This window comes from Protobothrops mucrosquamatus, unplaced genomic scaffold (genome assembly GCF_001527695.2).
Source record: "Protobothrops mucrosquamatus isolate PMUCROS unplaced genomic scaffold, P.Mucros_1.0 scaffold812, whole genome shotgun sequence".
Taxonomy (NCBI): Eukaryota; Metazoa; Chordata; class Lepidosauria; order Squamata; family Viperidae; genus Protobothrops; species Protobothrops mucrosquamatus.
Window position 1 is genome coordinate 150219 of NW_015387075.1, and position 23248 is coordinate 173466.

Sequence of the window (23248 nt, forward strand, 5' to 3'; positions counted from 1 at the left end):
GTATGTGTGTGTGTGTGTGTGTGTGTGTGTGTGTGTGTGTGCACGCGCATGCGCCACCATTAGAGCCGTTTAAACATTAAGTAAATCTTGTAAACTGTTATTCTCCCCCCCCCCATACAAAATGTTATACCTCTGTATTATTAGTTTAGTGCCTATGTTAAATTTTGGATTACACCATTTTGTTCAATGCTTTTTTCTTTTTAAAAAAAAACTATTATATTTTAGGAAATAAAGCATACTGAAAATTTGTTCAAGTTTTATCTAAAATTCTGCACTTTAGATAAAACTAGTGTTACTGTTTAAAAATTGTATTGAAATCTGTTGACTTACATGTTGAGATTTGAAACAGAACTTTTTACTGTTCTTTAAAACTAGCATTTATAAAAACATAATATATTAAATATGATGTAAGGGTATCAAGGCTGTCTCTCCTGATCTTCTGTCTCCCAGTCTGCCAATAAGAAGCCTCGAAAGACTCCAGGAGAGAAGTTTCGCTCTGAAACTGGAATTAGAGGAACAGGCCGAGGAAGAGCTAATGGCCATCCTCAGCAGAATGGAGAAGGGGATCCTATTACTTTGTTTGATGTTGTGAAGATGGGCAAAAGTGCTATGCAGGTAAAATCATTGCTGCCTGTGGGAACTTGTGTTAACTGTATTTTATAACCTACAAGTTTAATGCTAAGTTGTATGCAACAGAAATTCAACAAATGAACAAGCTATAAATGTCAGATGAAAATTTGAATGGTATGATAAAACTCAGCATCTGTATGCCTGTGTGTGTGCATGCATACACATACGCATATGTGTGTTACCTTGAACAAAGTGATCTGCTAAAGGATCGAAATGGCTTTTATTCTTTTGATTTTTTTTTCTTGTCATCTTGATTGGTAATTTCATTGAATATGTTTTGTTCCTACATGGAAAAATTGGCTGGATAGTTGACAGAAATGCTTCTTACTATTATTTTATTTTTTGTTTTAGTAGAATGAAACCAGCACTCCTGTTTTACCAAAAGCTTGTGTGATGAAATGAGTGAGATTATGAATGAAACAAATTTGACAGCATAGGTCTGACTCAATATAGTCAGTCAAGTGAGCCTATTTGCAATCCTACTCTGGAGTGCTAATGGTGGCCAAGAGGTTGTTATTCTTTATCACTATATCTGCAGAGTCGTCCAACTGAGCTTTTTATGTTTTCAAAAGTACGTTATTTTCTGACTCCAAGAAAATATGGACCACTCAATAGCCAACTACGACTGATTTGTAGGTTTTATCCCTTAATTAATTTACCATAATTAATTCACTTTCTGTAAAAGTACTTTTAACTGAAAGCATGATCTTAAAAAAAGTTGCAGTTACCTATGGCAAAGGAAGGTCTATATGGAATGAAATGAGCCATTTAGTAAAACAAATCCACTACCACAAAATGGATGTAAATCCCTGAAAATGGGAAACATGGGTGATAAAATCTAGTGAAATAGAATCCCATGGTACAATTGGAGAAGCAAGCCACCAGTTTTCCCTGAACATTCTTGACCTGGCAACATATATGACAACATGAAGCATCTTTCATTACATAGATACAATACCTTTCCCCTTAAAGGAAGGGGAACAGATAAATGTTCATTATGGAACAACCACTCATCATTTATACAGAAAGATGAAGACTCTGTGATCTCACTGAAGTTCATCCATCTGAGCCTTGACATTTGCATCCTGGTCTTTGCACTCTAATTTGATATAACAGATCTACAACCTGTCTCCCTGCCCTTAAGTCTTTTGGAGAATGTAACTCTGGGGAGTGCACAGTTGCTTGGCTGCAGGATTATATAGGGAGGGATAAGTATGGAAATTGATAGTTTATATTATAGTGCATCTGCTAATTTATTTGGTGAGGCAGGCATATAAATGATATAAAAACTGAAATGGAAAACCAATTGTTCCCACCTGATCTAATGAGGTATTTTGCAAAGATTATGTTTTTTGCAGAATTTCCAAATTCTTGTGATCTGTGCTGCCACTGGTAGAACACATTTTTTATTGCAAGCAACTCTTTATTATCTTCATTCTGTTCAGCTGGGAGAAGCAATTAGGAATACAATACACACAGCAGGAGATCTCTCTTGCTGCAAGGAGAACAGTTCCTATTGCAAAATCTGAGGCATCTGTTTGCATCATAAAAGGATAGCAGTGGTCCTATGTTTAAGAAACAACAGTGAATAGAAAAGGACTTTCATTTCCTGAAACAATGCTGGCTCTTCCTTAGACTATTTGAACATGTGTTCTTTCTTCAAGACAAAAATCCTTGTGCCCTGTACAAGGGCACTTCAGTAGAGATGAAAATTAGGGACGAGCTTTTTATAAGAATTTGTGAAGCTCAGAAATGCTAGACATCCTTGATTTATAGGTGCTTTCTATGGAATCCATTTGTATTCTTTCTGTAGAAATCCAGTAAGAGACAAAATAAACTCATTTTTCCAACTTAGCAAAAATTCTGTTCATAGAGTCACTGTAACACATATTTGACAAGTCTAGTGCTGACATGGACCTTCTGAAAAAGATCAGTATGTACACAAATATTTACATATATCAGAAACTATTTCATACTTGAATCTGAAAAGGATCTTCCCACAATTAAGCAAAAAGGTATTACTTTGTATTAAAAATGGCCATATCTTGGTATCAAATGAAATTAAATATGCATGGCCTTCTTTCATTCTGATTTAATTGTAAGCAACTCCAATTTTGAAAATGAGTGCCTCCTGAAGCCAGCCAGCATATCTGAAAAGAAAGGCATTGGGGAATGATCTTTAATGGTTACATTATAGCAGCAGTTTTCAACCTATGGGTCGCGACCCCATTTGGGGTCGATCGACCATTTCACGGGGGTCGCCAAGCAAGGCTGTCCGCCATTTTTTCCCCTTTTCCGGCGGGTGCCTTACCTCCCTTGAGCTGGGCCAGCTGGTGGTCGGCCTGCTCCGTCTCTGCCGCTTGCCAGCTACGCCTTGACCGGCGCAGGGGGCGGAACCACGCATGCACAGCGCTCCCGGGCAGGGAAAGTCCTCGACTTACAACCGGTTGGGTAGTCCTCGACTTACGACCGGTTTAGCCCTCGACTTACGACCGGTTTAGTCCTTGACTTACGACCAGTTTAGTCCTCGACTTAACGACCGGTTGGGGGTCGCGGCATTAAAAAGGTTGAGAACCACTGCATTATAGGAACCTATAGCCATACACATTCCTTAAAGAATTATCCCTTAGTGATGAACAATATGGGTGTAAAGGCTGGGGATTTAGAAGGGCAAATAAATCCGTTCCTCAAAATTATCATCATAAATTCCTACAAAGTACCGAATTTTCAAGTGGACATGGATATTGTCTCTTACTGGAGTCTGGACTCCTGGCTTCAAGTTGATTTTACAGTTATACAGCCAATGAGGCTATGTGGTTGCTTCTCCTCCCCCAAAACATCAATAAAATTGGCACATTTTCTGTGAGCAAGGAGATTTAGTGAGTTGATCAGGAAATGATGAACAGTGGGAGTAGAAATACTTGAAAATCTAATATGTATTAAGGAATTCTATGGTTAAACATGTTTAAAGTTGGAAAAATCTTGATTTGTTGTTAAAGTTGCTGACAATTTCCTATTGGTATTTTGATTAAATTGTCAAATACAGCTTTTTAAAAAAATACATGAAAATTGTCCAGTAATAAATGATTACCTTCAGTTATTGCAGTGCCCATTTGTCTACCCCTTTTTTTCCCCAGTGGATTCAAAACAAAAGTCAACTTTCTGTAATCTATAACACACATGCTAGTCAATCCACTTGTGAAAGTCAGGAATTGATCCTGGACTTCTCTGAATTTCGTGTTCTTCTTGAATACTTGAAGGGTGGTTGCTGACTGAAACAGGCCTTGGACTAAATGTTGTGTTAGTTGTATCATAGCATTGGATAGATTTCTTATTTGAGAGTTGTAAATCCATTTGCTGTTGATGTTGTAATAATACTTTACTTTACTTCAGTAAAGTGAGTGCTCCATAGAGCAGATGCCATTTTCACAATTAAAGGCAAGGTATGATGGCCCACCAAATAGAAATAGTAGAATGTTTACTTCTTTGAGTTAGACCAGGTCAGTACATCATAGAAAATACAATACTAGAATGCTACTTTATAGGGTAGTCTTTGATGTAGGACTGCTCATTCAGCAACTTACTTACTTACTTATTTATTTAAAACATGTATATAGTCCCCCATCTTCTAATGAACTCTGGCCAGCTCCCAATCAAAAGTTAAAATGACATATTAAAACTATAAAACACATGAAAACATGAATTTTTGAAATAAAGATGGTACTGAACAAATGGTGGTCCTTTGAACATTGGCCGTCCCAGTATCCTTGCAGTCATGTGATTGTAAGCTGGTTTCTTGGCAACTGATTTGCATTTAAAGTTGGTTCCAGTGCCCATCACATGAACGCCATTTGTGAACTTCCCTGCCGGCTTCCCCAGATACTCAGTGGGGAAGATGGCAAGGGAGCTTATAAATCTCTGGTATAAGTTTCCCTCACCTGTGCACCCTGCCCAGCCCCTCTGCACACTAGCCACTTGTGCACCACCACTACCCTCCCTAAGCCTTTCCTTGTGTCCTCCCCACTGATGTAGCCCTGTATACCCGCTCTTAGTTTTGGCGCATCACCTCACTGATCCTTGTCATGCCTCATGCATCTTCCTTGAGCTTCACCATTCCTCCCCTGCCACCAATGCACCCTCCATAAACTTTGCCATGCCTCCCTCACACACACCTCTGCACACACTCTCTGAGCCTTACCACACCTCCCTTGCACCCTTGGGCACTCCCACATACTCTCCCTATACCTTGGGACACTTCCTCACACATCTTCCCCTCCCCTTTTCGAGCCCCACCATGCCTCCTTCATAGCCTCACACACATCTACATATCATCCTTCGATCCTCACCTTGCCTCTCCAGCACTGGTCTACCTGGAAGGACTGACACCTAGCCACAAGATATTGCCAATTATCTGAAGCCTTTGATTAATTCAAGGGAGAATCTAGTATAGGTAGTTGTTGACCTTTGACCACAACTGGTACTCATTTCTAAATGATGCAGTTGTAAAGCAAAATGTTTTGTCACTGTGTCACTTAGTGACCTCCATTCTTCCACTCTCAGCTACCATTGTTAACTGAGATGTGTGTGCTGTTAAGCAGAGGGAGCCCCAGGTAAGGAGCATGAAGTGCTGGAAGAAGATGAAAGAAGCCATGGGAGGTCGTTGCAAGCCGTATGAAGATTAGCACAATCCCACAGTTGCCCATGGAAGCCTCAGCTGCACCCAGTTGCTTAGTTTTTCTTCTGTTGCTCAAGAGGCGCACCTGGCTGTATACAAGGCAGCTGTTACCTACACCAGGCCACTTCGCACCATTCTCTAAGCTGCGTACCCCATTCCTTGTCCAAATTACATGTCCCATTCTCAAGTTCCTACCGGAAACTTCTGGTTTTTCTAAGGTCTTGAGAGAACAGGTGTACTAATTGAGAAGTAATGGGGCATGCATAGATTGGAGGATTGAAGGGGACATAGGAGGGTGGGGAGAGTTGCAGTGCCACCGTAGTCATTAGTGTGGATGGGCTGCCAAGGTCCTGAATTTTGATCATGTGAGTGTGGGGGTGCTGCAGTGGCTTAAGGTATGGGCCAGAAGTCCATTTTAGGCACTGTCTTAAATATGAATTGTTGCTGAATGAATGGTTGTAAGTCGAGGACTGCCTGAATTGTAAGGCACATAAAATCTAATGTAGCTTAGGTACAGATAGTCCTTGACTTACAACCAGAGTTGAATCCCAAATTATGATTGTAAGTCGAGTTATCACGTGACCTGACTTGACACTACAGCTGCATCCTGGCTTTCCCAGGTGTGGTTGTTAAGTGACTGCACAGGTAATTAAATCAGAATACAAAGTGCTTGGGGGGAGAACCCTGGGAAGCCTCCCACCCAGCTGGGTCTGAAAAGGAGGCAGGCAAACAGCAAAAGGTTTTGCAAAGCAGAAAACAGCCCAGCAGGGGGAAGACCCCAGCTAGATTAGAACCAAGTGCTTCAATGCAGTACTGAAGAGGCTCTAAGGCTTCCAAACAAGCCATGAGAAGCCTTGATTGCTTAAGTAAATTTAACTTGTTACATTTACTATACACACCTGGAAAGAGGGTGACAAAATCTGTTAAGTGACTTATCTTGATGAGTGACTGGCAGGCTGAAGAATAGAGAAAAAGAATATCCTGGGGATTTAATTTTAAAAGGAGGGGGATGAAGGAAGCAAAGAAAATCCTTCAGAGGATTGTTTGTGTGGAGTGCTGAAAAAAATATTTGGTAAAGACAGTGAGAGCTCAACTTTTTGCTGCCTATCTGAGTCCCCTTAGGACTCAGCTTCTGCCATGTCTACACATGGGCTAAGCCCTCATTGCCTTTGCAAAGTTTTCTTCCTTTTGGTTTCCTTCATTTCCAAAGCCTAGCAAGAACTACGGGTAGGAGAGGCCTGCACTCTCTCGACTGCCAACTGGCTTCATTCTTTTGCAAACACCATCAATGGATGGATCACTAAGCTTCCTCCGTGGTCAATGCTAGTGTCTCCCCATCTTCAGGTTGCAAGGGGCTAAAATGTAGGTTGGCTTCTCCCTTTTGCTCCTTTGCCATTTGTCTGACTCCTTTTAGGATCCAGCTTCTCCTGCAACACATGAGTAAAGTTTTAGGTTTGTTTGCCACCCAGCAAGGCAGGGCCCAAAAAGGCACAAATAGGCAAGGAAGATAGCCAGACGGGAGAGTATGCAGCAGTCATAAGTGTGGGCAGGTTTCCAAGCATCCAAATTTTGATCATATATCTGCAGGGGCGCTGCAACAGCTGTAACTTGAGGGATAGGTCATAAGTCCCTTTGTTTAGTGCTATAATTTCAAACGATCACTGAACAAATGATTGTAAATCAAGGACTGTCTGCGCACTGATTTTTAAAAGAACCATTCACCTCAGTTAATTGTCCTCTTTCTGAAACACATTGCTACAGAAGGCATTGAAGGTATTATTTTATGGCATTTATTTTCCTATTCAGGCAGGATTTTTCAGAAATTGTGGTAATAGACTCCTGTTTTACTCTTGGCTGTTAGTCTATGATATATTAATTTCATAAATCACAGGATGTGATGAAAATTGAGTGTTATTTATATGTAGTATGATGAAGCATTGAATTCTGTCTTGAATATTTGACTGTTCTTTCTCTTTTATTGACAGTCCGTGGTAGATGACTGGATTGAATTGTATAAGCAAGACAGGGATATAGCACTACTGGATTTAATCAACTTCTTCATCCAATGTTCAGGATGCCGAGGTAAAAGGCATAAAAGTATTATAAAATTACTCTGGTTCTATGTATTCCTTACATGTACAGCTTGAAATAAAAACTTGTTTACAATTTAAAAATGACTGCTGCAAGAGTCTAAAAGATAAATGTGCAATAAAAAATGAAATGACAGTATTTGAAGGACATTAGGGAAGAGAAACTGTTCTGTGATTTCATCCATATTTCCTAAAATGGAAAGACTTTTTTTTAAAGTAACATACTATTACTGTTGCAGGAATTATGACCTAGTAATTTCTAATATACTGTAACATCCAACACATCCTTTCACATTCTATTCTGGAACCATATTATGTATCCTGATATGAAGGATACATTTGTTAGAACTAAAATTAGGATACTTTTTAAATGTAAGAAAAGATCACTGTGTTACTGTAGCTTTGAAATGCAGATAATCTTTGTTAAAATATGTTGTAGTGTTTGACTCTAAATCAGGGGTGTCAAACTGCCAGCCCACGGGCCGGATGCGTTATAGCGAAACCGTGCCCACCGCATTGCCGGCAATGGCAAAAAAAAGTCGCGCTATGTCATGACACGTCACGTGACGTGAGTTTGACACCCCTACTCTAAATAATGAACCAGGATTAATCCAAATGTTAATTGATATTAAGTATTTCAAATGATAATTAGTAAAAGTTCTTCTTTTAATTCTGGAGATAGGGTTTTCTAAAAAAAATAGTTATAAACATGGCAAGATCAAAATAAAACCAAATATAGAAAATCTGTAATTTTTTTTTACAAATTTTCCCATAAATTCATCTTAACCTCTTTACAGTGTCTTTGGCATTTATGCTTTGTCATTTAAACTTGATCCTTAGTCTTTTCTGTTAGAAACAAATCAATGTATTTTTAGTTTTGTGGTCTTTTTCTTTACTTTCCCTTATTTCTGGTTTGCCTTGCTTCCTGTCTAATAACTGTCATAATATTACTTAATGCAATATACAAAAACAGTTGTTTCACTGAAGTAAATTAGTATCACATGTCATTCTGCAAACTTACTTAGAAATTAATATTGTCTCTGGAAATGAGAAGTTGCAAAGAATACAGCTTTTGGTCACAATTATGTAGATATACATCTCAGCCTATGTTCCAAGGAAGTTTGTTTAGAGTAACCTTTTATCCCAAATGCGAAGCTAAATGCAAAGAAAATAATTTTGAAAAAGTTTCATCCACCTGTTCCAATGTAATATACAGGAGACTATTGAAACTAAATAAATCTAATTTTTGAATATATAAAAGAAAAAAACCTAGTCATATAATCTTATACTCAGTAACTCTTATCTATACAAGAGAATTTTGGGAATCTTCCTCTTTGGCTTAATTAGTATTTTTGTTATGGTTCTTAAAGAAATCAGGAACAAAACAATAAACAACAACTCCTGCCTTTTGCCACTTGTGTATGCATTGCATTCAGTAAGTTAGTGGTATCTGTAATTTCAATTGTAATATACTACCTTAAAATGAACTATGCTTTACTTATTTACCCTACTTGTTATTGACTAAGCCAAAAAGTTAGTTACTTATTTATAGGACTTACATGGATGCTTATCTCACATAATGCTTCTAGGCAGCTCACAATCTATAAAAACAAAGATAAAAACAGAAGTAGCCTTCATCAGGTAGGGGTCCCTCAGATATACATTACTGTAAAATGTGAAACTGGTATTAATGTGATAGAAAAGCAGTATATGAGCTATGGCAGAATAACTTATGTATTTGTGTAAAATATATAGAATTCATAGTTTACTTTTTTTAAATTATGCAGAACTGAATTCTACTACTTTAGTGAAGACATATCTAAATTGTGAGAATCAATCTATTAGTGATTACAAAGTATGAACTTGAATCAAGCAGTCTCTTGCAAAATTATACATCTAAGAGAGGAAAGGCTGTGCTGTACAGAACTACTAACAAAAATCACTGAAATTATATAGCTTCAAATTAAATCACACAATTGTATGCAAAAGTTTGCCATCCTTAATCAAATTGTGTTTTACATTGAATCTATATATAAACAGTAGGTGATACAACCTCTTCATGGTATAAGATCAAACACAATATATTTGTACAAATTTAAATGCATCCTTAGTATTTATGTGCAGTTGTTCACAAATTTAATATAAGACATAAATAACAATGGCACATACTTTTGAACCTCCTTTCAGACAATATTTTGCAACATCTCCTTTGGCAGAAATAATACATTCCAAATATTGCTTGTGGCAATTAAGAGCCTCTGTAATCTTTCTTCTAAAAATTTCCCCTCCACTTTTGATTGTAGAACTTTTCTAGCCCTGAAATGTTCTTGGGACATCTGGCGTGCAGTGAATCTGGGGGAGCTTTTGGTGTTCCTTTTGTCATGGTCAATTCTCTCCTTGATTTCCATGGGTTTCTCTTGTGTCACCTCGTATTGCACAGAGGTTGGATCATTAGTTTACAGGTAGTCCTCAACTTACGACCACAATTCAGCCCAAAATTTATGTTGCTAACTGAAAAATGTGTTAAATAAGTTTTGCCCCATTTTATGATTTTTCTTGCCACATATGTTAAGTGAATTACTGTAGTTGTTAAATTAGTAACAAGGTTGTTAAGTGAATCTGGTTTCCCCAGTGACTTTGCTTGTCAGAAGGTTGTAAAAGGGGATCAAATGACTCCAGGACACTGCAACCATCATAAATGTGAGTCAGTTGCCAAGCATCTGAATTTTGATAACAAGACCGTGGGGATGCTGCAACGGTCGTGTGAAAATTTGTCATAAGTCACTTTTTTCAGTGTTGTTGTAACTTCAAATGGTCACTAAGTGAACTGTTCTAACTCGAGGACTATCTGTAATCTACCCCCAGCATCTGATAGAACCAGAGCCACTTCAGAAGGAGTTGGGGGTTATCCATTTTGTATGGCCCATCTGAGACCTTGGTTGCCGCTTGGAATAATGGGGTAGCTGAGACCTTAGATTGGCTATCCTGTCATCCCCTGTGGCTTACAGAGGAGGGAGATGAAATGGGAGAAGAGACCTCTTGAGGGCCATTGGTGCTCAACGAACTCAACCAAGTGCAAGTTAGAGCTGCTGTTAAGGCCTACCTTGTGGCAGCGAGGGCGATGAAACACCAGTATTTCATCCTTAATGTATTCACAGTCCTGTAATAGGTGACATAGGCCCTCTGGGTAAGGTGGCAAGCTAAGAACTTGGCTACCTTTAAGACCACCGCATGCCTTTAGCTTGCCTACAGAGCGGAGAGGGAGGATGGAGAAACAGAGTGGAATCCACAGGTGGCTTATCATCCTGAGAGAGCAGAGAAGTGAAAATTCTGTTTTGGCAAACAAAGAATGCTTCTCATAACAAACAGTTGTGTTTTGATTGGACATTGTGACCTATCCGGTCAGAGGAGAGAGGAGGAGGAGAATGATTCATTTAATTAACCGCTTCCCACCTTTTCGTTAGAACTAGCTTTTGCTTTCTAACTTGCCGCTATGATTCAACCCATTAAAGACAACATTAGAGGACTTTTCGACTCCATTATGTTTCTTGGTGGGGATTTCAGGCAGAGGTTGACATTGGGACATGGAGATCCTCTTACAGGGACATGCAGAAGAATTTGCATAACATCTGTCAGATAACGTCACTCAGATTCGTTCCCAGTTGGACATTGGCTTTGTTGCAGATATGGAGGAGATGCTTAGGGAAAATTCTTGCTTGATTATCTGGTTTGAACCTGTTGGACCTGAAGAAATGGACAGGATTCTTAGGACTGACTGCAGCCACCTGATTTTTAGATCCATGCCCCTCCTGGCTAGTTAAAGTGGCCCGAGGAATGTTGTCTGAGTGGATTCTGGTAGTGGTTAATTCTTCTTTGAGTGATAGGACTATTCCTTTGCCTTTTAAAGAGATTGTGGTTTGCCCCCTTCTTAAAAAGCTTTCGCTAGACCTCACTATACTGAACAAAGCTAAATTTGTCCTTTTGGTGACTTTTAATACTATTGACCATGGTATCCTTTTGGATCAACTCAGAATTGGAGGCGGGTGGTACAGTGTTCGGCTGGTTCACCTCCTTTCCTCAGGGTTGATTCCAGTCAGAGACGATTGGGTAGGAGAGGTCCCGCCTTCAGCCTCTAGTACTAGGTAGGGTGCTAAAAAAGAGTTGATGCTTTCTCTTTTCCTTTGTATGAGCTTATTGGGTAAACTCTTTTGTTCCCTTGGGGTGAAGTACGCTGATGATATCCAGTTGTATATCTCTACCTTGGCAAATTAAGCAATGCCATGGCTGTCTTATCCTGGTACCTGGAGGCTGTGTCATCTGATATTTTGGGTGTCTGCTACTCTCCTACCACTGTATCATCTGCAAATTATATAATCCTATTTTCTTGCCCCTCGTCGAGATCATGTAAAAATATGTTTAACAGCATGCAGCCTAAAATGAAACCGTGCAATACTCTGTTTTCTATTGAGTGCTGAAGAGCCATTGGTGGACAGTCATTTGGTGGTGGTGTAATTGTTCGGCCAACTCTGTCCATCTAATGGTAGTATGATCCAGCCTACTGAAATCTCATGAAAACTGTCTAACACTTTTACTGAAATCAGGATATGTTACATCTATTACATTTTCATGGTCAACTAAACTGGTCATTCCGTAAAAACGATCAGGTTGATCTAGCATCACTGTTTTTTCATCAATTAGAAATTTTGTTCACAAAAGTTTTTTTTTATAATTTGTTACAGAATTTTGACACTTAGTACTGCCTCCTTCTATCAGCTGTTTCAATCCTACCAGGATTATCCTACTTCTGTTACAAGTTAAACTATACTACTTTTCATCTTTTTCCCCCCTGTTGATAATAAGCTTTACTCCAACCGTTGGCTTCCCCAAGCTTTAGTTTGTTTTCCACATTTATTTACAAAATTTCCACTGCTATGCAAGAGAGTTAAGTGGGTTTTGTCCCATTTTACAACCTTTCTTGCCACCATTGTTAAGTGAATCACTGCAGTTCTTAAATTAGTAATATGGTTATTACGTGTGTCTGGCTTTCTCATTGACTTTGCTTGTCAGAAGGTCGCAAAAGGTATTCAAATGACTCAAGGACACTGCAACTGTCATAAATACCTAACAAGTGCCAAGTGGGCAAATTTGGATCATGTGACCACGAGGATGCTGTAATGATCATAAATGTGAAAAACATTCATAAGTCATTCCAGTGCCATTGTAACTTCAAACAGTCATTAGACAATAGTTGTAAGTTGAGGATGACTTGTAGTACCATTTATTCCCAACTATATCTTTGATTTTGTTATTAAATATTTCTTAAATAATTAATTCTCACTGCATTTTTGTTTCTCCTGACATTCTTGTCTTTCACATCAATATGACAGATTGGCTGGAATCACATGTAGTTATTTTTGCTTCTCTTGATAAATAGAACAGATTTATACCAACTTTCTGCCAGTATTTTCACGTCTTAATATTTGTTCATTTTCCTATCATTGGTAAACATTGTACTAGCAAGATATATTTGTTTACTTGCTCTAATTTTCCATATTTTGCAATCATGTTTGATGGAGAAAATAAAGTGGAAAACAACCACTCCTTTTTGCAGTGCATATATATTCAATCCATATCATTGTTGTATGAGGCACACAAAATTCCCTAGAATTCATTCTCAGCCAAAAACACAGCATCCTCTGCATACGAGGGTTATCAATATTCAATAAGAAAGTTCTTACATCATAATAAACATTCCTTATAAACAGTGGATAGTTTTATTCCTACATTTGTGTAGCTATCTAATCTACCCATTATGTAGTATATTATATTACATTCATTTTTATCAGCATTTTACACATTTTTTCTCATCCACAATTTCTTTCATTTCATCATTGCACCAAAATTCCTTTTTTGTACTTATCCTTAACATAATTTTACTGTTATTTTTATATTTTTATCATGTTTTTATTTTTTTCCTTGTTAACCACAAAAATGATTAAGATGGGCATTTGCTAAATAAAGCAAATGATTCCACAGTACAATTTATTGCACTCTATAACAAAAGTATTTTTACTTAACTCAAGCAGTTCTTGTCATATCCACATTGCTACATTCTGGATCAAATAAAGTTTGCAGGTAGTCTTCAAGGGCAGTCTAATGTAGAATGAGTTGCATTAGTTCAATCAGGATGTTATTAAGGTATAGTTCAGGAATGAATGCAACTGGTAAACAAAAATAGATTTACAAAGGCCTCCTGGCCATAGCTGCCTTGATCAGGAGCTATCAGTCTATTCTAGAAAAACAGAGCAATAACATCAAATTTTATAAGTGGCTGCTAAATGTAAATAGAGAAAGAAAATCCTATATGTTTATTCATTTGCCATTATGTTCTTTAACATGTTTGTGTGTGTTCAAAATAAAGATATCTTTAAATATTATAAAATATTTATACTTACTTTATTACAGGAACTGTGCGGATTGAAATGTTTAGAAACATGCAAAATGCAGAAATTATCAGGAAAATGACTGAAGAATTTGATGAGGTATAGTACCGGACATATACAAAATATGTTTTAAGCTTCAGCAAAATTGGACATGTAGTGAACGTTATTGTGTGATCTAATTATTTAAGGAGGTATACTGTATGAAAACATAATTATACATCCTTGTAGGTAAAAAAAAAAAAAGAAAAAGGATTGGACTCTTAAAGAGAAGTGAGCAATTGCTATCCAGATATATTGACTGACACAGAACTTTGAAGTCAGATTGATTTCAGTGAGAAGTATTTAAACATAAATTTCAGTATTTTTTTTTTGGAAATTGCTTGAAATTAAACTAGTTTCACTCTACCCTAATCCTGTATTGCATCCCACAATACATATACTTTTTGTAGAATATTAAAAGTGGAACAAAATTTAGGAGTGGGAAAAGAAATTCAAGCATTATTTGAAGAAATAAAGACCTGACAGCAATTAAAGGATATATCAAGGAGTTCTGTAATTAAAATTGTAGGCTACGTATTTGGTATATAAAATATGTATTTGTTGTATCATACTTGCAGTATTTTCTTATATAATAAACTGAAAGTTGTGAACACAAATTAATTCAAATATTTTGAAAATATCTTTAATGATGTAAGATTTAGTGTAGTCTCATTAATTTCTGTATGGTTAGCTTATTTATTTTTCAGTAAACATACATAGATTGCATGAGGGCCCCTATAATTTTCTTTTGATCAAGGCACTCTGTGACATTTCTATACCACTGCCACTACTCATCAAAGTTGCTTATCTTGTCTTATCTTAAAGAAGCTCCTGCTGCTGTTTTAAAATTTGTTTTTAAAACCACCCATTGAGGTACTATCCATATCCTATGAGACTAAAGTGTATATTTTGTAGGATAATGTATCAAATACTACCTTGTTGTTCTATTATAGAAGTGGGCAAGTTTTGCTTTAGCAAAGATTTTATTTCAAAAGTGATCTATCAGATGACATATGCCAGTGGTGAAGGCGGCTAAAGGCACATGGTGGGCCAACTATCCATTCTCTCTCTTATTATCTCCTTTTTACTTTTCTGACATAGACTTCTCTCATTTTCAAGCAGTAATCTTTCAGGAAAAGGCTAGTCCTTTCTTATGGGGAAGTTGACTTGCTTGCTTGCAGAGGACTTCGGAAATTTGGCAAAGAAACTAGTTAAGCACTGTAGGCGTTATACCCATAGTAGGCTCTTCAGTAGATCCCAATTTGGTATCTTACTGGAACTATTAGGATGCAGTTTATCTGTTATCATTCCTCTTTCAATATCCCACTGAAGATAATTCTCTTCTGTCTGTTGGTGCTTGTTTTATCTGGTCATCTACTGTTATTCCTTTATCTGTGTTGATTTTTTCTTTGGGTTGATGAAGTATTGGTTTTATTTATGAAGGTATTTTATTATTATTGTTTCAATATTATTATCAAAGTTCTGAAATATTTGAAGGGCACACACATCCAGACAGATTATTCCTGGGTAACCTAATCATAACCACAATTTTTTAAAAAATTATATGCTGATATATTCAATTCTACCTCTCACTCAGGCAGTTTCTTAAGTTCAAGTGCTTCTCTAATAAATTTGTTTGAAAATTTCAGAGTTGTCTGAAGCTTACATGTCCAAAACGAAACATCACAGATCACTCTCCTTGTTTACTGTCCTTCACCACTGACTATTGCTCATTTGTCATTGTCAACTATTTAATCAGACATGAAAATTTTGTCTCTTTTTCCTTCATGATTCAGAATATTCAGCTAATCATCAAACTTTTTTCTCCCTTGACAATATTTCTAAGTGTAGGGTATATTTTCTCTCTTTCTTTGGGAAACACTGTGAATCTTACCCTTGCCATCCTGATAATGTTGTATCTGATTTTCGATTTTCTTATGATTTTCTCCTATCTGTTTAGGCAGTATTTTGCTTCCAGTTTGAGTACAAATTGGTGCTTCAAAGCACATGAAGGTTCTTACATAGCACCTCTTTCCAAATATTTAAAATAGCTATGTCTTTTCCCACCATCAAAGCTGACACCAGCCAGAGCATAGAACAACTCAAAGAAGTAGTGCAAGATCGGAAAATATGGAGACACCTGGCCCATAGAATCGCCAAGAGTTGGACACGACTGAGTGGATAACATCATCATCATCATGTCTTTTCCTGGGATTATGCAGCTCCTCTCCACAATTCACACATGATCAAAGGAAGTCATATTTTATTTAAAGATATACAGACAGCTATTACATAATTGCTTTGGCATGCTCCAAAGCACTTCTTTAATACTCAGCTCTGAAGACCCTTAAGCCCTGATATCGGTCCAGCATTCTTCTTCTAAACAAATCAAACCATTTCACTGTTTTTACCCAGCTCTTTAAATCCTAACATAGATTGTTCCCTGCCAGATTCTGGTAAACCTCAAAGCATTTCTGTGGCCAATTATCCTACTGTTTTTCTTCTCTTGTACTTTACTGTATTTTTTTCTTGTGATTTGGATTGCCCACATATTTTTCCAGGACATAAAACAGTTGGATCTATTTCAGTTATGTAAAATTACCTTTTTATTGAGCTATGTATGGCTTTAAAAGTATATGCTTTGAATTGCATTCAGAAGCTGATAGAAACCAGTGCAGTGTCTGGAGCACAGGTGAAACATGCTGTTAGCAACAAATGTGAGCTACTAACTGGGCTATTGCATTCTAGCTAATTGAAGCCCTGTGACCTGAATAGGTACCACTATATAGAGCATATTGCAGCAATGTTCCAACTAAATTATAGAGGCATGTCAAGTGTTTTACCTGACACTTAAAAGATAAAATTACTGAGTTCTTGGAAATTATAAAAAAATAAACAGTGAAACTAAGTTAGATATAAAAATCAAAATATATGTAATGCAGTAAAATTGAATTGAAAATATTATTTCTATCTTGTCTCTCCATATGAGAGATATCAGTAAAGTAGAATATTTTTGTTTGTGCTTGAAGAGAACACATTGTAATTCAGATTGCAATTTAGATTGCAATTTAGCCATGCCAAAACCTCCAAAATTGGGTCGCTATAAGCTTCGCCAGCCAGCTTACCCCAGCACACACACACACACCCTTGCAGAGGTAAATCAGAGCATGAAGGATAAATTTGATAGTCTCTCCCTTTCTTCTTCCCTTGACCTGTGTATCTGTATGCCCACAAGTCTTCCCGGTGTCTTTATTTCTTTACCTCCTCTTAGCTGCTTTAACTTAATTGAGTTATTTATAGAATTAATATATTTTTAAAGAATTTGTGATATCGCTATCCTTCAATTCAAGAGCAGAATATTCCAGCAGTACTGGGAACATCAGAGGAAAGGGCAGATAGACTGGTTGGATATGCTACACTCGAATTCAAGGGTGGGGATGGTGTGACATCAATGTTCTCTTAACCCTTTGACAACTCCACCCTTGAAGTCAAACATAACCTATCTAGTTAGGTCACTTGTCCTTCCCAGACCTTTCCACTGTCTTCCTTTCTCTGTTCCCTTTGCTGTTGTTGATTGCATTGCCATTTCCTGTTTTTCCCATATTCGAATACTTCTATCTCAGATACAAATTTCACACCCAGAGAAGGATGTTATGTTCTAGACATAGACCACCAGGAAGCTATTTCATATATAATATTTTGTACATCATTTTGTGTGTTTAAAAAAATAAGCCTCATGTTCATCACTTTTATTTTCCTGATTATCAGGACAATGTAGCTTTATTTGAAATTACCATGTTTTTAGTCATTCAGATAGAATTTAAGCTGCACTAAAACTTCATATTTTAATTAGAAGAGAAGCTGGCAGAAGCTCAAGAATGTTTTTTTAAAGATAGTATGTGCTTGGTCTTCCCACAGGACAGTGGTGATTACCCACTTACAATGCCTGGACCACAGTGGAAAAAGTTTCGATCAAATTTTTGTGAATTCATAGGAGTACTAATACGACAATGTCAATATAGCATCATCTATGATGAATATATGATGGATACAGTGATCTCATTGCTGACTGGTTTGTCAGATTCGCAGGTTCGAGCTTTCAGACATACCAGTACACTTGCTGGTAAGTATATTTTAAAGACAAAACATACAAAATAATGGTTACATTGTGATAAATCTGTGTGTTGTTATTGATCTTTTATTATATTTGGAATAATTTATTCAGAAGATATGAATATATGTTTTCATATGTGAATTGTACAGAAGGAATGTATAATTGTTCTGGTTTGAAACAGTACACTTGCACAAATGCTTGGATCAGCTAGTTTTGGGAAAAACAAGGTGTGATAAAAAACATTTTGCATATAATTTATTTTTAATCCATTTTCCTACAAAATAATTACAAAAGCCATAAACTTAATACCTCTCTTTATAAATATGTCCTGCATTGCATTTTTTGATATGAAATTGTACAAATAAACTTAGGAAGAAACTTTTTAATATACAGTCATACTTTGTTACTTCTTAATGTCTATTGAACATAAATATATTGTTTGTGTAATGCAATTACATAAATTACTACAAATGACAACACTCCGCAAATAATGTAAATTGGAATGGATCTCATTACATTAATGTAAAATGTAAAGTAATGTAAATTTAATTTTAAATTAAACAAGTTTGGATGAAGTCAACTTGTCCTTTATTTTGCAAGGAAGTAACTGCTCTGCAAGGAACAAATTTTCCTAATTAAATTAATTGTTAGATATATTCTGGAAAAGAATTGTTGATGATCAGAATGTAAAATAACAATAGCCATATTTAGTTAGGCAGATAGAAGAGAGAAGCCCTTCATGGATTCTAATGAATCCTGAACACTACTGATATCTTTATTATTTGTTATTAATGACTTACATTTAATGGTATCAGAATATTCTGTGAGTTTTTTTGCCATCAGAACCATTGGATATAAACTTTCAGGATTACATATTGAACTAATTCACAGATAATAATAAGCCATCTCTGATTTCCATAATGGGTCTGTGGAAAACTGCGATGCTTTTAATATTATACATAGGATTTGCCAAGAGGTTTTCTCTTGATTCTAAGTTAATTGATATACTTTTATGAGTGAGGCATAATTACAGATTCTGGCTGATTGTTATTTTGAAAGTAGCAATCCATATTTTACCTCAACACAAATAGATCAGAATCTTCGGATTCTAGTTAGTATTAAGCAAATAATTGTTTCAAAAATGCACTTGGGCCTGAAAAAGAAAAATTGATTTCTGTTTGTATTTTTCCTAGCTATGAAGCTTATGACTGCTCTTGTGAATGTTGCCTTAAACCTGAGTATTCATCAGGATAATACACAAAGACAGTATGAAGCTGAAAGAAACAAAATGATTGGTAAAAGAGCTAATGAAAGACTGGAGCTGCTTCTTCAGAAACGGAAAGAGGTAAATGACTATTCAGAGTGATTGTCATAGTTTTTCACCTGTAAAAAACAAGTCAGAAAAGATACAAATTCAGGTGTCTTTACAGTTCAGGCCAGCAGGCCCAAAACTGCAATTGATTTTTGCATATAAACTGTGCCTTTAATATAAATGAAATTCAATCAGTTTTCAAGCATCATTAAAATAAATGATTCTTATGTCATTCCATATTGGTTAATATTTAACATAAATACTGCAGCCTTTTTGCAGTGAATAAGAATTAAAAAATCCTTGTAGTTAGATGGTCTAAAACTGCATTATATGTAGTTTGTTAAGTTATAATATATTAATAATTTAGATTTTTAAGATTTTACATGTTGACATAACACTTTGGATAGGTAAACACTCATCTATATAGTTAAGTGTTACCATTTTAAAATAAAATCTTATTTACAGTATTTACTCAGCATAGTTACAGTGAACATTGCTTCCTATTTTTTCTTTTATTTTGGCTGGTTGAGGGAGAAATTTTATTTAATTGTACTTGGGCACTGCCCAGCTCCAAATCATCCCTAGACAATGAGCAATATAAAAAATGCATGTGCATACAATAAGATGAATAAAAAGTGCAGCAAGAAAAATGAACAAATCAGAGAACTAACATCGAAACATATGCAGCATGTGACAAATGTATCTAACAAAAGGTTCCATCCACTCTACTCAAGGCCTAGGAGAACAGCCAGATATTTAAGGATAAGATAGTAATTAAACACAGTCTGTCTGGGTTACCAAAATATTATCCTTCACCTATTTATATTTTTTGTTAATTTTTTTACATAAGCAGTACACAAATATGTGTGCCTAGATTAAGCAAGAGGGGAGGAGGATACAGGGATAATGGAGTTTGATTACCTTTGTTCAAATCATGTTGATCTATATTTTGGCTGGTTCCTTGTGTATAGAATTCACATACCTATGCTAGACTTTAGCATTGGAATAGTCCCCCACATATTGCTATCTGAAAGCTTTGGGTTGATTTGGTGGGACAGACACACAGGGTGAAATTGTTGAGGAATCGTTTCATCCCAAATACTTAATACATCCATTACCAGGTTCCTACCCACAGGATGACAGTCAGTGTGGTGTAGTATTTAGGGTAGGGTTACCCAATCCCAAGTCCACGGATCGGTCCCAGTCCGAGGCCAGTTAGGAACCAGTCCGCACAGCTGGAGGCATGCGGCAAGTCTGCAGGGGTCTGGGCAAGGGTGGGAGAATGGCAGGGCAGAAGCTGGCTTGCTCAGTGCAAAGGTTCTCCAGCGGCTGCGCTTGCAACTGGCTTGCAACATCTGAGCTCAGCGTCATTCTTCCTCTTCCTCCTGCTTCTTGTGCTCTCTCTTCTTCTGCCTCCTCCTGCTGCTGCTTCCTCTCCCTCCTGCTACTTTTTCTTCCTCCTCCTCTTCTTCCTCACTTTCCTGTTCTCCCCCTTCCGGCACCCCAGCTGGGCTCGTGCTCCCTTCGCGCAAGATTGCAAGGCAAGCAGGCGCCAGCCCAGCTTGCAACGGGGGCTTACCCAAAACTTTGTTGGAGGGGGATCCCTTCCCAGGTATGCGTTTGTGAGGGTGCTTTCTCAGGGTGCAAATAGGGGCAAGGAGAAGCTACTTTTCACTTTAAGCACTACTTCTTCAAGGGAATCTCTCATTTGTACCTTTTCTAAGACCGCTGAGGTTTTTGCTTTTGTTTTGATGGTGCTCCAGGTGCCTCATGTTTTGGCAATTTCCTGCCTGCTTTTCATGGTTTAATTTGGTGTGTGTGTGTGCGCACATGCTCCTTTCTTCATGCAGCTCTCAAGTTTGCAAGCCAAGCGCTCCTACCCGGCTTGCAATGGGGGAGGGGAGAGGCTACATTTCCCCTTAAGCACTGTGTCTCCAAAGGAATCCCTCACTCATCTGCACCTTTTCCAAGGCTGCTGGGCTTGCGCAGTATTCCCCCCCTTTTTTGTGTGTAATAGTTTTCTCAGCACTTCCTCAATGTGCTGGGTCTTTGGTTTGTTTTGCTGGAAGGCTGAGTTTAGGATTGTCTCTTTTCCTTCCCACTTTCTTAGAAGCAGAAAGTCACTGGTCTAATCTAATACAATGTAATAATAATAGAAATAAAGTGCATTGTTTATTTGTTTGTTTATTTAGAAAATTTAGAATAAATATAATGAATCATCCTGAAACCTCCCCACCCCCAACTCCTGTCAGTGGAAAAATTGTCTTCCATAAAACCGGTCCCTGGTGCCAAAAAGGTTGGGGACCTCTGATTTAGGGAATCAGGCTAGAAACCTGAGGGCCATGAGTTCTAGTCCTGCCTTAAACACAAAGCCAATAGGGAGACCTCGGGCAAGAACTTTCTCTGAGCCCTAGGAAGAAGGAAATATCAAATCACTTATGGAAAGCCTTGCAAAACAACTGCAGGGACTTGTCCTGCCAGTGTCCAAGAAATAGGCACTATTGAACAGAAGGGGGGGGGAAATGACATGATCACATGTTTACAGTCCGTGAACTGACCTTTCAAATACTGCACAGTATCATTGAATGACATTCATGGAAGGCAAAATTGTGTCAAATAGATTCATTTGAGTAAGGTTGTAGAATGCAAGATGTAGCGGAAATGGTCCCATACTAAGCATTCCAGTTATAATTATGCTAAAATTGAGCTAATGCATTTCTCAAATTAAATATTCTATCAGGTTATCTAGAACAGTGGTTCTTAACCTGGGCGGTACCGCCCCCCAGGGGGCGATTTCATTTTTCAGGGGGGCGATGGAATGAAAAGGGGCGGCGTGGGGGCGATGGAATGAAAAGGGGGCGATAGGGGGGCGATGGAGCAAGATGTTTTGGGGACACTTTTGAGCCTTCCCCTGCAGCTCCGAGCGTCCTCCGCCATTTGTAGAGAGAGACAGAGAGAGGCACTTGTGCTTCTCTCTCTCTTTCTCTCTCATGCGGATTTGCCCCCTCGCAGGGCTCCTCATTGGCCCTGTGCCCAGGCGCCCCGCCCTCTGGGAGAAGCACAGCCAGGAAGTCCCTTTCTCTGGCTGGCCCCATCCGAGGTACACGTGGTCGGGGAACCGCAGGAGGAAGCCTGGAATCCCCGCTGGGAGCAGCCAGCCAGAGCCTCTGCTGAGCAGGCCAGCCTTCCCGCAAGCCACGGCCCTGAGAGAGAGCAGCCCCTGCGATCTCCAGCCGCAGGACCATTGGCCCAGCTGGCTGGGAAGGCGCGCCGGAGTCCCGGCTGCTTTGTCAGTGAAGAATGTGAGGTGAGAAGAAGATGGGGGGGAGAAAGGGAGGGAGAGGAAAGAGAGAGGAAGAGGGGAAAGAGAAAAAGAGAGAGAGAAAGAGAAAGGAAAGAGAGAGAGAGGAAGCGCAAGTGCCTCTCTCTCCCTCTCTCTCTCCTCACCTGGAGAAAGAAGGGGGGAGGGAGGGAGGGAGAGGAAAGAGAGAGGGAGAGAAAGAGAGAGAGAGAAAAAGAGAGAGGAAAGAGAGAGAGAGAGAGAGGAAGCACAAGTGCCTCTCTCTCCCTCTATCTTTCTCTCTTCTTGCCTGGAGAAAGAAGGGGAGGAAGGGAGAGGAAAGAGAGAGGGAGAGAGGAAAGAGAAAAAGAGAGAGAGAAAGAGAGAGGAAAGAGAGGAAGCGCAAATGCCTCTCTCTCTCTCCCTCTCTCTCTCTCTCCTCACCTGGAGAAAGAAGGGGGGAGGGAGGGAGAGGAAAGAGGGAGAGGGGAAGAAGAAAAAGAGAAAGAGAGAGAGGAAGTGCAAGTGCCTCTCTCTCTCTCTCCCTCTCTCTCTCTCCTCACCTGGAGAAAGGGGGAGGGAGGGAGAGGAAAGAGAGGGAGAGGGGAAAGAGAAAAAGAGAGAGAAAGAGAGAGAGAGAGGAAGTGCAAGTGCCTCTCCCTCTC

General features: G+C 38.3%; 1 protein-coding gene across 1 annotated transcript in view; it reads left to right on the plus strand.

The window, feature by feature from the left end:
* LOC107290043 (cohesin subunit SA-1) overlaps nucleotides 1-23248 on the plus strand; it is a 113045-nt gene that overhangs the window by 53795 nt on the left and 36002 nt on the right. Inside the window, exons 3-7 of the mRNA XM_015818886.1 lie at nucleotides 451-615; nucleotides 7291-7387; nucleotides 13861-13937; nucleotides 17796-18000; nucleotides 19185-19336. Coding sequence (XP_015674372.1) covers nucleotides 451-615; nucleotides 7291-7387; nucleotides 13861-13937; nucleotides 17796-18000; nucleotides 19185-19336 — 696 coding nt within the window. The remainder of the gene's footprint in view (nucleotides 1-450; nucleotides 616-7290; nucleotides 7388-13860; nucleotides 13938-17795; nucleotides 18001-19184; nucleotides 19337-23248) is intronic.